This window comes from Solenopsis invicta, chromosome 1 (assembly GCF_016802725.1).
Source record: "Solenopsis invicta isolate M01_SB chromosome 1, UNIL_Sinv_3.0, whole genome shotgun sequence".
In the NCBI taxonomy this organism is placed as follows: Eukaryota; Metazoa; Arthropoda; class Insecta; order Hymenoptera; family Formicidae; genus Solenopsis; species Solenopsis invicta.
Genome location: NC_052664.1, coordinates 27,173,504 through 27,185,514, shown reverse-complemented (window position 1 = coordinate 27,185,514; position 12,011 = coordinate 27,173,504). Strand labels below are relative to the sequence as shown.

Here is a 12,011-nt window from a genome sequence, read left to right as displayed (position 1 = left end):
CCTGAATTCTTTTCACGTAAATTATAAATATTTTGTCAATGGAAGTGTGAAATATATGAAAATTGTGTATTACATTAATTAAGAATGGTCTATTTCCTCGGACATAAAATTTACTTGTTAAAATACCAACACTGTTATTTCATTCAACAGCAATATTATTCTAGAATTAATGTTGCCTCCTTTCGATTCATTAAATTGGATAACCAGGCGAGCGCTCCAATAAATAACACGATAAAAACGAAGAAAAAAATAATGAGAAGAATTCAAGCTCTGTCGAACGTCGTGCACAACGCTACCGATTTACTCAAAAATTTTTATCAATAAAATTGTTGAGTCAAGTGAAAATATGTTGTACTCACAGGGATTCTGTTGCACCTGCCGGTAGACGCGAAGCGCCGCGGTTCTCTGATCAACGTAGTCCCACAATCCGTCGCAGGCGATTATGAGGAAATCCTCGGTACCGTCCAGAGGTACGCATCGGACCTCAGGCTCGCCGCTGATGTACGGTTTATACGGGACATCGCCTGGAAGGAAAAAAGAAAAAAAGAAATGAAAGAACGACCGCTCCGCTGTTGAGAGGCACGCGCTCGCTCGCGGAGGCTTACTAGGCGCGAACGCGAAAAGCGGAAAGGAATGTTCAGCTCCGAAAGTATGCGATTAAGATTGGCGCGCGGAGGCAACTGTTACGGTTTACCCATTGGTAAAGCCGTAATTCAGATATTTTACACGTGAAAAACACGCCACGCGGCGCGCAATTAAGTATAATTAACTGTTTAATGAATGGCGCGGCTAATTTAAATAACGACGCCGCTGCAACAACGCCGCAAACGCGCGCGCTTCCGGTTATTATGAATCCGAACGCTTTTTCTTCCATCCTCGCGAAACCGCGCCGGAGCGGAGCTTAGCTTAGTACACAAACGATATTATACGTATACTATACATACGAGAAAACGTATTTGCATCACGCGAGCGAGTTACTTCATTCACCACACAAGACAAATTAATTTTTACAAATTCGTAATGAGCCCCGCCCGAGGTTTTCATTTGGGACCTGCTTGTGCTAACAATGTTAGCGGTAATTAATTTCGGTTAATTAAACACTCCATGTTAACGACGGCGAGTCATTAAGCCGGGCTTATTTAAGCCGTGTTGATACAATCGGCTCTTATACGACGTAATTTCAAGAGGAATAGGACAATAAAATGCAATAAACATGCCTAGATAACAAAACGTCGTGGTAAAAATCTCTTTTTACAGATGGCGCAGGGTCATCTTTGATCTCCGGAGCGCGTCGGAAGATCAACGCGCTCGATGAACGTTCGATACGTTCGATACGTTCGCGAATTTGCGAGCCCTATACGCGTCGAAAGATAAGCAGGAATGGGAGAAACAGTCTTTTAATTATTCCGGACATGCGATTGTGCGAGCCACACTCGGTAGAGCGCTCCCGGAGCGTAACTGCACGTAGTATTGTGTCAGCGGGCGAACGGAACCAAGCAGGATACCCGACACGCGGCCAGAATTTTTTTTTTCCTCCCTTTCCTCGTTCACCTTTACAGGTCCGGCACTTTAAGCCGTAATTGGGCACGGGGCTCACCCGGGCGATCGGGTTCCTTACTTGGGCTACCTCGCGAACGAGCCCGTTTCGACAACGTCTGCCGACGAGCGGCGCGGGTTGCTCGCGATGACCGGGAATTCGACCACGCCGAATGACTTCAATTCTACAACGCGGGAAAGCTCGCGCCGATTACGTCAATGCGAAAGTAGCGTATCCGACAAACGCACACGGTGCAATTACTTCCGTCTGGCGTGGTAATTCGAATCCGTCGAAAACAACACCGATCTCGATTACTCATTGTCAGTTGCAAACCACGTTTTCGACGTTTCGTTTACGTGCGCAGACTCGAGATTTTGCGGACCGTGAAAAGCGAAAAAGTTGCCTTACAATCCGCCAAGGAAAATGGAAGTTAAAAAAAAACACTTCCGTATGAAGCGTTCGGTGCAGCAGTAATTTAACGTGCTTTCATAAGAATTAGGCGTGATCAATTTCGAATTCGAGAAGATTAATTTTAGATTATTATCTTCAAGATCTTTAAGATTGAGATTTATTGCCTTTAAGTTCTCAGAAAAATTCATTAGATCATTGTGAAACCTGATTATGCAACTCATCTTGGTGAATCTTTTTCTCAGAATTTTTAAGAATTTCTATATAATTTTATAACTTTCACAGATTTTTTTATACGAATTGGAACACTTTTGAGAAATATTCAGATAGTTTACATCTTTTCTCAGAATTTTTTATATACTTATGTATATATATTTTTCATATTAATTATGAAATATCCTAAGTTTTCTAAGGATTTTTGTTCTATAATTTCTGTATAAAATCTGAAAAAGTTAAAAGTGCTATTTAGAAATTATTAGATGAGAAATCTTAGAATATTTCAGTATTTACATGTATAAAAAATTCCAAGAGAAGATATAGACTTTCTGAGTATTTCTGAAAAATATTCAATCCATATAAAAATTATGAGAAAAATTTTCATCAGAGTAGAAAAATTTTATCAACATCCCTTTAAATCTATAATGTTCGACACTCAAAAATGATATTGACTTCGTCCCTTCTGATATTCTGAACGAGGACGAGCATCTCGTTTATTATATGTCATGATCGACCACGCTGTCTCCATCTATACATTCATATCGTACCATGTGTCCTCTTCAATACGGCGAAGATTGTGTGGATAATAAAAAAGTAGAAATTTTATTTTAAAAAATTCTTTTAAAATAACTAAATTTCGAATAACTAATTAATTCAACCGGTACAATTGCAAAAGTGTTAGCTATATAATTCGAAAATTCATTTAAATCTTGTTTTATATGTCAAAAAAAATTCTATCTTCTACCATGCAGTTAATAAAGTATTTTAAGTATTACTTGATGCATTAATTGTCAATCAAGTTAATCGGAGGCAAAATTATCCTCTATTTTTAGCAGTATATATTAATATTAATATTAATCTAATATAGATTAATTTTAATCCCGGTTTTAATTTACTTTTTATCTTTTTCTAATCCTAAAAATTAGAAAAAATTAAAAAGTAACATAAACTGAAATTAAAGTTACTTTACATTGATAGAAATTGACATTAAACATGTTCCTGTTTAATTATCTAATGCTTTAAATCCTTTACTACATGACAAAATTGAAAATGCAAAAGTATTTTATTTTTAGTAAAGTTTTCGATTTTTATAAAAAAAAAACAACGTATGTACATACATACGTACTTACCAATAGCTCGGGATATACTGAGAAATCCATTTACTCGCAAGACACCCATACAATGGACGACGACTCCTCCCATATTGCGAATCCGTTCGCTCTCGTCCTGAAGGAAAAAAGATGATGTATAGTAAATAGGGCACATTGTACTCGATCTCGATGGATCTTGGTATTGTTAATAAAAAAAAGTCCAATATAATATTTTCGTGATAACGTATAAATGTCAAACGTGTCGATACTTCGATACTCTCGCTTGGATTACTTTAGATTCACATTTCACGCAACTCGATTGTTCGCGATACAAAGGATTCCGAACGTCAACGGCAATGTAAAATTACGGGTTTAAAAATAAAATCTCCTATCTCTTTCCTCTTTAAACATGACTGTAATCGGAACGCAGACCGACAGCGACAGAAGATTGCTGAATTTTCAAAATTACGAAGAATATTTAGACTCGCTGGTGACCTCTGCGGATGTCTGCTATCTCAGAAGCAGAAAAACCGCGCGCCAGTTAGCTGAGCTCGGTTACCGCTGCACCGGCGAGACTCTGAGCGAGGAGAGCTTTCATCGTCGCTTACGAATCGTTAGGAATTTGCTGCTTCCCATTCACCGGCCTTACGAACTCACGTCGGAATTCGTGTCGCCCGTCGGTAAATTAATGCAGGAACTTGCCTTGCGCGAGCGAGCCAACAGATTGAGGATTCTGTCGACCATCATATTCGTCCGCCGTTTGATAACGAAGTTACAATTCGAGGAATCGGCCTACATCGATTTCGCCGATCGGCTTAACTCGGAAGATTGGCTGCCGTATTACCGAGGGGAGAGAAGATTGTCGCCACTCAAGCGAGATCTCGCATATTATCACTGGAGAATGGGCAGGACGTGCTTGAATGAGACTCGTAATTATGTGCCGATCGTAGACCTCAAGCGTGGTCTGTTGTTTAAAAATATTCATGACAGACAGGTGATTACGGTCGATCCCGCTGCCACGTCACCCGGCGTACAAACGACACGAGTTCGCATACATTGTCCGTTTTATAAGCACGTAATATTGTACGATCATGTGATTCGAAGCAAAATTATATATGAAAATTAGAAATGTCAATATAATTCAACGTTGTTACAGTGACTATAGATTTTCAAATCGGAAAATTAGTCTTCGCGATATGCATCTTTTCTTGTCCCTCTTCCAAGGAAAGAAAACAGTGATAGCAAACGAAAAGAATATTTTAATAAATATTAAAAGTTAAAATTATAATTTCAAACGTTGATTTAAAGAAAAGATTATTAAACTGATGGGTTATCGATTCAATCGAATTTAGCCAATGAGCTAAATTATTTTTCATTAAGAATTATTAACGTTCAGATATAAATACGAATGCTACTTCATTGCGGGATATTTTGAGGATGGCACGATTGGATACGTAATTTAAAAACGAGATTATCTTACATTTTCCATTTTATTCTATTAAAAGAAATAGGAAATCCAGGTTACTTACTTCTCTCGTGGGTCGATGAGGGTTTACCAATTGCTTCACGTTGCCGTATGTAACTAGCGAAGCCATGGAGTCGCCAACCCAAGCAATGTATAATTTCTTATTTATTAGCAACGCACAAATTGCGGTTGTTCCACCGTTTAATTTCTATAATAAAATGATGAATCGGTAGAGTTATTATAGCGAGGAGTTATGCGAAATAAAATATCGCATTTCACGTAAGAAACATTTACCTGTGTACTTGATTTTGCTAAGAATTGTGCGTCAGTAGTCAGGAAGGCATCGCGCAACGCACGTTCCGGATCTGTAGGATAGTGCACGCTCTCAACCAAATACTGATGCAAATGTGTCGCGCAATACGCCGCGGCATCCTGTCCACCGTGGCCATCGAATACAGCGTAGTAATCCACAATAGTGTCATCCTATAAAATATAAATTAATGTATCAGCTCAGAATATTAATGTGTCGACAATATCGGATCGAATTAATTTCTAATATAATTGCCAATAAATTTTGACGTGTAAATTAATATTTGTTATTTCAACATTATACATTAAATCATTAATCACAGAGTAACTGCGAATGAGCCAACAAAATCGCTACCTGAATATTAAACATGGTGTTTAAGTCGTGCAGAATCATATGGCGGTCTTCCATTTTTCTCCTGGCATTTCTAGTAGCACCCACTGTCACTTGTGGCGTCGACGAGGGAGGTGGAAGAAGAGCTAGCCTACTGTTATCTAAATACCGCCTGCAGATTTCGTTCACCTCGTTCGTAACGGCTTGCATGAGCTTCAAAGGCGCGTACGCTGCAAAAAAATTCATCGAATATATTGAACAGAAACTATTCTCTCAACTTTAGCGCATGAGCTCAATAACTATTATTCTCACTAAAATTGTAATGTTTGGAAATCAAAGACTATTATTTTTTAAATGCATGGACGGTTTGTAATTCTTTTTTTTTTTTTTAATATTTATTAAAGCATCACAGAAATATAAAAACTTACTCTTTTCTTGCTGCCTGAGTCCGCAGATTTCTGGCTGTTTCTTGCATGTTGATTTGATCGCTTGTATTACGAGACGTGCGATGTAAGACTGTAGGCTTGGTGGACAGTATCTGAAATCAATCGTATGCCGTTTGTCTTACTTCTGAGAAATATTATCTGTAAAGCGATACTAATTACATTAATGCAGATATACGTTTTAAAGAGTTTGGATTCAACTTTTCTTAACAAGAAATACAAAGGTGTTAATAGCTTTTTTTAGCGATAGTTTTGTAACAGTTATAATTCATATTTTATAAGTAGTACAAGCAATACTAAAACAAATTTCATAAGTGTTCATTTTGATTAATATATTAAGTTAGTACTATACCAACAATTTTTATACTGAAAAAAAAAATAAACAGATATTTAGAAAATTTTTAGAAGAGAGAAAAAATAAAAAATCATGCAGAAGTGCATAAGGTGCAACTAAAATATCGAACTTAAATAATCGTCGCAGTACTCGGTTATATCTCTCATCGTTTATCGCGTATCGCGCATATAGTTTATTATCCTTTCCGTTTGGCGCGTGATAACGACGACGATGGGCGGCGATAGTCTCGTGACGGTTTCAATTAAAGTAGATAAGCGATGACAGAGCACGGAAGTATAACTTTCATCTCGCGACGATTCGGCCGTTTCGCGCCTTCGGAGAACTTGCGGTTCAAGAGAGGGCAAATTTCTTACGTAATCCCATCGTTTCCTGCTCGCGTGATGCACCGTGCAGCTATGCGTAACCTTTTTGCGTGCTGACTTTTTTTTTCATGTCGCATACAATATTCTCGCGACTTTACAAGAGCTCGGGAATCTTTGTGCCACATAGATGCAATACAGATCGTGTTTATTGAAAGACTTGCGAGGGAAAATATTTCGTAATTTTCTCAGGCTTCCTGTGTAAAAATAGACTATAATGATGCTTATGTAATATATGTATAAGGTGTCTCAAAAATACCAATTTGAATTTAAATACTCACGAGAGATAATTATTTGTCGCAGCCTCACATTATCAGAGTAACAATTAATTAAAGAAATTGAGTTCTTGTTTTTAATATTGCATCTACGTCAATTATTCGATTGGAAGAATTTTTATTTATGTAAATAAAATGATGTAAAATCAATTAAATGATTATAAATAATATATAAAAATGTTTTGTTAGCTTTATAATATAAGCTAAGTTATTAAAATTTAAAAATTAAAGGCTTCTTACGTTTATTTCTTTCCTAATCAATGACAAAAAAATTTAATCGCGGATAAAAAATTTAATTGTTCGGAAATGATCTTCTAACTATCTTAATATTAATAACAACTTCCTTCATTTATTAAATTTGTAAATCAGTTGCTTATTTAATTTAAATCTAACTTTAACGCTCTTTGAATAAATATATTTACGTGTTGTTGGGCTCGATAAAAATTTTCGCATTGTTTAGGAAGCCAGACCATCGTCAGATACGTTCGTACGAAAGAATGTGTGCAAATGTACACAAAGAGCCAAACCATAAAAACTAAGTATTGTATTTGAATTTCGCGAGCTTCAACTGAATTCCTTTCCGTGCCGATGCGCCAGTTGCGTCTATTCTGTCAAACGAATAACAGTCTTTAGAGTAAAGTTATATAATATTCACACTTTTAATAAGAGTACTTTTATTGCAATCGACTGCTACTCTCAGCAGTACCAGTCAAACGAACCTGTTGGTTCTTTAACACGGATATCCGAATTTTGACTCTGAAACCCGTTGCAAAATAGACAAATTTGGCTTATAATAGTTTATGCAGCGAAAATGATACTATTTTGCTGCAGTTTTAATAAATAACTTTTAAACGAATAAGTAATCTAATCAAATAAATTTTTGCCCGAATATTATTTATTAGAATTTCATTAGCAAATATAAGAAATTTTTTTTAATTCGTAATGCTCATCAAATTTGAGAATGAGTATTATACTGAAAAACGCGATTTTATATAAGAATTGAGTACAAATAAAAAATTAAATACCTTTTAAACCAATTAAAGAAATATGCTCGAATTTTCACATAGATACTCAAACATAATAATAGAACAATCTATGCAAAATTTTTGTGATATTTATTTGCAAATTTGATGTGAAATTAGCATTACGAATAAAATTAAATTGTTTATGCATACAAATTCTAATAACTTTAATAAATATTCATGCAAAAAAATCCATTTATTCGTTAAAAAATTATTTATCTAAAACTGCAGTAAAATAAATAATAATTTTCACTGTAAAAATTATTAAAAAAACAAACTTTTCGTTGTTTTCTTCTTAGCAGCTGGTTTCAAGTCCAGAATTCACGTATCCGCGAATAAAATTTAATTTTGTTGTCAATTAAGAAAAGAAAGAATAAATTTAAAAAGCCTTCAGTTTTTTAATTTCGATAAATCTTAGCTGGTATCGTAGAACCATAAAAAAAAAAAACAAAATTTCTTAAGCAATTACAATTTGCAAAGCGACGAGTCTCGCGCGTCGCACAAGCGCGAGGCGCCGCGCCGCGTCGTGCTGCAGGGTTTCGGCGTCGCGATAGAACGTCAAATGCAGACGCACACGTGCACACACGCACACAGGCACACGAAAGACGCCGCGCCGTGACAGCGCATCATCACCACTCCCACGAAACCCACGAAGGATGATTAATCCCAAACAACAAACGCGTTTACTCACATCCGATTGAGGTACTGTAGAGTGACGCCGATGATCTCCCCGACGAGCTCGCTCTCGTTGACGTCGTAGACGCTCACCTTCACCGGCAGCTGATCGTCCGGGTTCACCTTGGCGACGAACTCGGCGAAGAAGCGCGAGTACTCGCCGAGGTAGTCGCCGTCCGCGATCACCAGGCGATCCGCGGCCATTGTCACTCGTCGTGAGTGCTGAGAATGCTCGTGAACGCACGTGCCCGCCGTGAGAGCGACGCGCGACGGACGCCACACGCCACGGCCACGCCGCTCCGCTCCGCTCTGCTCCGCTTAGCTCCCGCTCCCGCTCCCGCTCCCGCTCCGTTCCGTTCCGCCGTCGTGCACGCCGCGCGCGCACACCGCGTACGAGCTCCGCCGGCTCTCTGCGTTCAACGTTTCTCGCGTTTAACGCACTCTCCGAAGACGACGAGTGCGAACGCGGGACGCTACTCGAGATCCGGCCGATCTCCGCACGCACCGTCTCGTCGACGATTCCGAATCGAAGCACGCAGCAGCGCGCGATAAACGATATTCATTTATGTATAAGTTATGTCATTCATTCAGCGGAGCGTCCCGCGTCGCACATTGTCGCACACTGTCACACACTCGGGCAACCGACTACGGAGTACGGACGCGGCCACATGCTTCGTTGGATCTCCGCACGCACGTACGCACGTATGCACGTACGATATGTGGAACGAAAGGAACGAGCGGCGCAATTACGAGAGGGGGCGGGTTGGGGAAGAGGGAGCGCGAGAAGAAGCAAGGGTGGAAGGGACGCGTACCGCGATGTTCGAAAAACGGACAGTGGTCGCGCTTGCTCTCGTCTTGTTTCGCGCTCCTGCGATCTCTCTCTTTCCACCGACGGTGTGGACGGATCGACTTCCTCCTTTCGTCGGGGATGAGAAAAACGCACTAGGAGATCACCGCGGTTGACGCGTCCTCGGGACGACCACGCATGTCCAACATCCGCGACCTTACCGACGACGCAACGATTCTCTCTTTCTCTCTCTCTCTCTTTCAATGTCCGTTGTCGTTTTGCTCCGCGAGTTTCTGCGCCGTCGCGCGCGACCGTTGATTCAATTCAAGGCGAAGACGGAAGTCGCGCATGCGCGCTTTTCTCTGGCGGGAAACAAATGGAAAATATTGAAATTAATATATTAAAATTTGAGGTTTTATCCTTCTCTTTCTCTTCAGGAATTTGAATAGAAATGTGCGAATTGTTTAAATTCGCATCAAATCGAAGTCATAGTTGGTTCTATTCGTTTATAACTCATTTTCGAATCTAACAAGTTTGAATTTGAATAGTTCGATAATCTCAAATTATCGACGATTCGAATTCATCTTTTATGTATTCATCAAAACCAGCAAACTTTTTATCTGTTAAAACCATCCCAGATAGCATAAAATATTTATCAAATATAGTTTTAAAAATTCGAAAAAAACAAGAGCTTTAGACTTTTCTCGCGGATTTTCTCGGTTCTTTTCTCAAGGGCAGTAAAATTCACTGGAGCAATTCATCTTCAATAAATTTTTGAAAAAATTCACCTATAATCGAGAAAATCCATGGAAAAATAGGAAACAAACGTTTTTCCAAGCTTTTAAAATTATAATCATAAATATTTATAAACATTCTTGAAATTTATTTTTAAAAAGTAATATTTTGTTGAAATTTTTTATAAAGATTTTGGATCACTGTAAAAATCATTAATACAATATATGAAATATATTTTAGCAATATAATGTGAGCTGTCTGAGATAGTGATTAATTTTCCAGTCCATTAAAGATTTGCGATGTCAGTGAAAATACTTTATTATATTTAAATTAGCATATTATGTAAAAAAAACTTCAAAATAAAGAGACTCATTTCAAATCGAGTCGATAAAAATTTCACAGAGTCGATTTTAATTTGATTATACATATTATACACAAATACAACTTGTTCTGTAAAAGCTGCATTTGCGAATGACTGATCATTTGATGAACTAAAAATTCGCCTATCAAAGATTCAATTCGATTCGACACAGATGATTGATACACACGCTAGATTGGCAGGGATGCTTATAGTATCATAGGATGATTTTGCAATTAATAGTTTCTCGCTCAATTGCGCCTCAAGATAAGATATCTAATGTCACATCATGACTTCATGTTTACTCACAGGTTGCAAAACTTTCTACATATTACTGTACACACATGACTCGACTTAAATAATAAATACACATATACACAAGCTACACTTAATCTTGAGATAAGAAATCTGCTGTTATGATATAGTACATTTCGTGTCAAGGGAGGATACCTCCGCGCCCTGCTTCATCTCTTGGCTTCGTATGTGAAGATACGAGTTTTCAAACTTCTTTTGCATCCATTCGGGCAGAGGGGCATTCCAGTTCTCTGGCGGTTTTTCCCTTTTCTCCCAGACGTCGTTCGCGTAATGCGCGTGCAATCGCTGCGCCCGGCGCTGCTTTTCGCTCTTAATCAGCTCCTCCTGCAAAGATTTCATTAAAGTATTACTTCATGATACACTCAAATGTGTTGTTGTCGAAACGATTGATGTAACCTACGTACATATGCCTCTTCTGACTTGTGCTTTTGCCATTGATAGCAATTGCGATAATCGGTTTCCCATTGACTGCAGTCAATCTTTTCGCCGAAGATAAAGTATTGATTGAAACGAGCCTTTACACTGGTACAATCGTTGTACTCATCCTTGTATATCATGCATGGTCTCACCTAAAGAAAAAATATAAATTTACATTAAATAGAGAAATTCAATGTAAAAACAACAAACAATATAACATGACTTGGTACTAAAAAAACAACATAACCAATCTAAATGCCTACCAATCATAGCTTAGTGCTAATATTTATTATGTAATTTTATATACCTATTTACAAAATGTTCGACAGAAAATGATATGAATATAGACACATAATTACGTACCATCCATTCATACTCGCGAGCTGTTTTCTCTTCTTTCTCTTCTTCGCCCATAGCCAAGATATATCAATTTTTTTCAATTTTCGTGAAAAATAGAGTTATCTATTTATTGCCGAACACTTGTCCAGCGCGCACGTGAGTAAATACAACTGGAAACCGAAAGCGATATTAGGTTAAGTATAGGTTATGGTGAAAGTCGCAATTAAACACGGCATTAGGTTAGGTATAAGTTAGATTAGATATTCGTGAATAAAATTATAATTATATTATTAACAAAATTGATCAATCACATTATAATACAGCTTTTACACAGCAAAGTTATATTTGCGATTGGTTAATTAAGAAATTAATAAACTCGTCTATAACTACAGATTCAATCGTTGTTGTGCGGCTCATTTGAAATAAAGAGATGTAGAATAGATAAAGCTTAAAAAAATTGATTGCAATTATTTTGTTTTCCTTACTTATTTTTTGCAAATAATTTTAATTTATGTAAAATATATTTTAAATTTCAACCGCTGATTAAAGTGCAATATGATTGGTTCGATTTTCG

The 12,011-nt window shown here is 37.6% G+C and overlaps 3 protein-coding genes across 4 annotated transcripts in view; 1 reads left to right on the top strand and 2 right to left on the bottom strand.

Annotated features, from left to right (window-relative positions):
* Window positions 1-9,451, bottom strand: part of LOC105201938 — a 69,007-nt gene extending 59,556 nt beyond the window's left edge. The window contains exons 1-7 of one of the 2 annotated variants that reach the window (XM_011170231.3): window positions 8,503-9,451; window positions 5,786-5,895; window positions 5,382-5,587; window positions 5,012-5,200; window positions 4,782-4,925; window positions 3,292-3,388; window positions 360-524 (exon numbers count right to left, since the gene is read on the bottom strand). In XM_011170231.3, the coding sequence (XP_011168533.1) occupies window positions 360-524; window positions 3,292-3,388; window positions 4,782-4,925; window positions 5,012-5,200; window positions 5,382-5,587; window positions 5,786-5,895; window positions 8,503-8,690 (1,099 nt within the window). In that variant the 5' untranslated portion in view covers window positions 8,691-9,451. Of the gene's footprint in view, window positions 1-359; window positions 525-3,291; window positions 3,389-4,781; window positions 4,926-5,011; window positions 5,201-5,381; window positions 5,588-5,785; window positions 5,896-6,508; window positions 6,658-8,502 lie in introns of those variants that run through there. The other variant, XM_039452864.1, reaches the window with a different exon arrangement.
* LOC105201937 (cilia- and flagella-associated protein 299) lies at window positions 3,382-5,562 on the top strand. Its single transcript, XM_011170230.3, has one exon. The coding sequence runs from the start codon at window positions 3,662-3,664 to the stop codon at window positions 4,376-4,378; it is 717 nt and encodes a 238-aa protein (XP_011168532.1). The 5' UTR covers window positions 3,382-3,661; the 3' UTR covers window positions 4,379-5,562.
* A 1,170-nt stretch (window positions 9,452-10,621) lies between the features above and the next one.
* Window positions 10,622-11,939, bottom strand: LOC105201941 (UPF0545 protein C22orf39 homolog). Its single transcript, XM_011170233.3, has 4 exons — window positions 11,923-11,939; window positions 11,462-11,607; window positions 11,086-11,250; window positions 10,622-11,005 (listed from the first exon to the last, which is right to left on the bottom strand). Exons 2-4 carry the CDS (start codon window positions 11,510-11,512, stop codon window positions 10,781-10,783), a joined length of 441 nt encoding a protein of 146 aa, XP_011168535.1. The 5' UTR covers window positions 11,513-11,607; window positions 11,923-11,939; the 3' UTR covers window positions 10,622-10,780.
* Window positions 11,940-12,011: the final 72 nt, after the last annotated feature.

Excerpts from the sequence above, each read along its gene's own strand:
- LOC105201937 (XM_011170230.3), top strand. The coding sequence starts at position 3,662 with ATGACTGTAATCGGAACGCAGACCGACAGCGACAGAAGATTGCTGAAT.
- LOC105201941 (XM_011170233.3), bottom strand. The coding sequence starts at position 11,512 with ATGGGCGAAGAAGAGAAAGAAGAGAAAACAGCTCGCGAGTATGAATGG. Across the intron at positions 11,251-11,461 it reads CTCGCGAGTATGAATGGATG|GTGAGACCATGCATGATATA; the intron begins GTACGTAATTAT and ends TTTTTTCTTTAG. Across the intron at positions 11,006-11,085 it reads ACAAGTCAGAAGAGGCATAT|GAGGAGCTGATTAAGAGCGA; the intron begins GTACGTAGGTTA and ends AAATCTTTGCAG.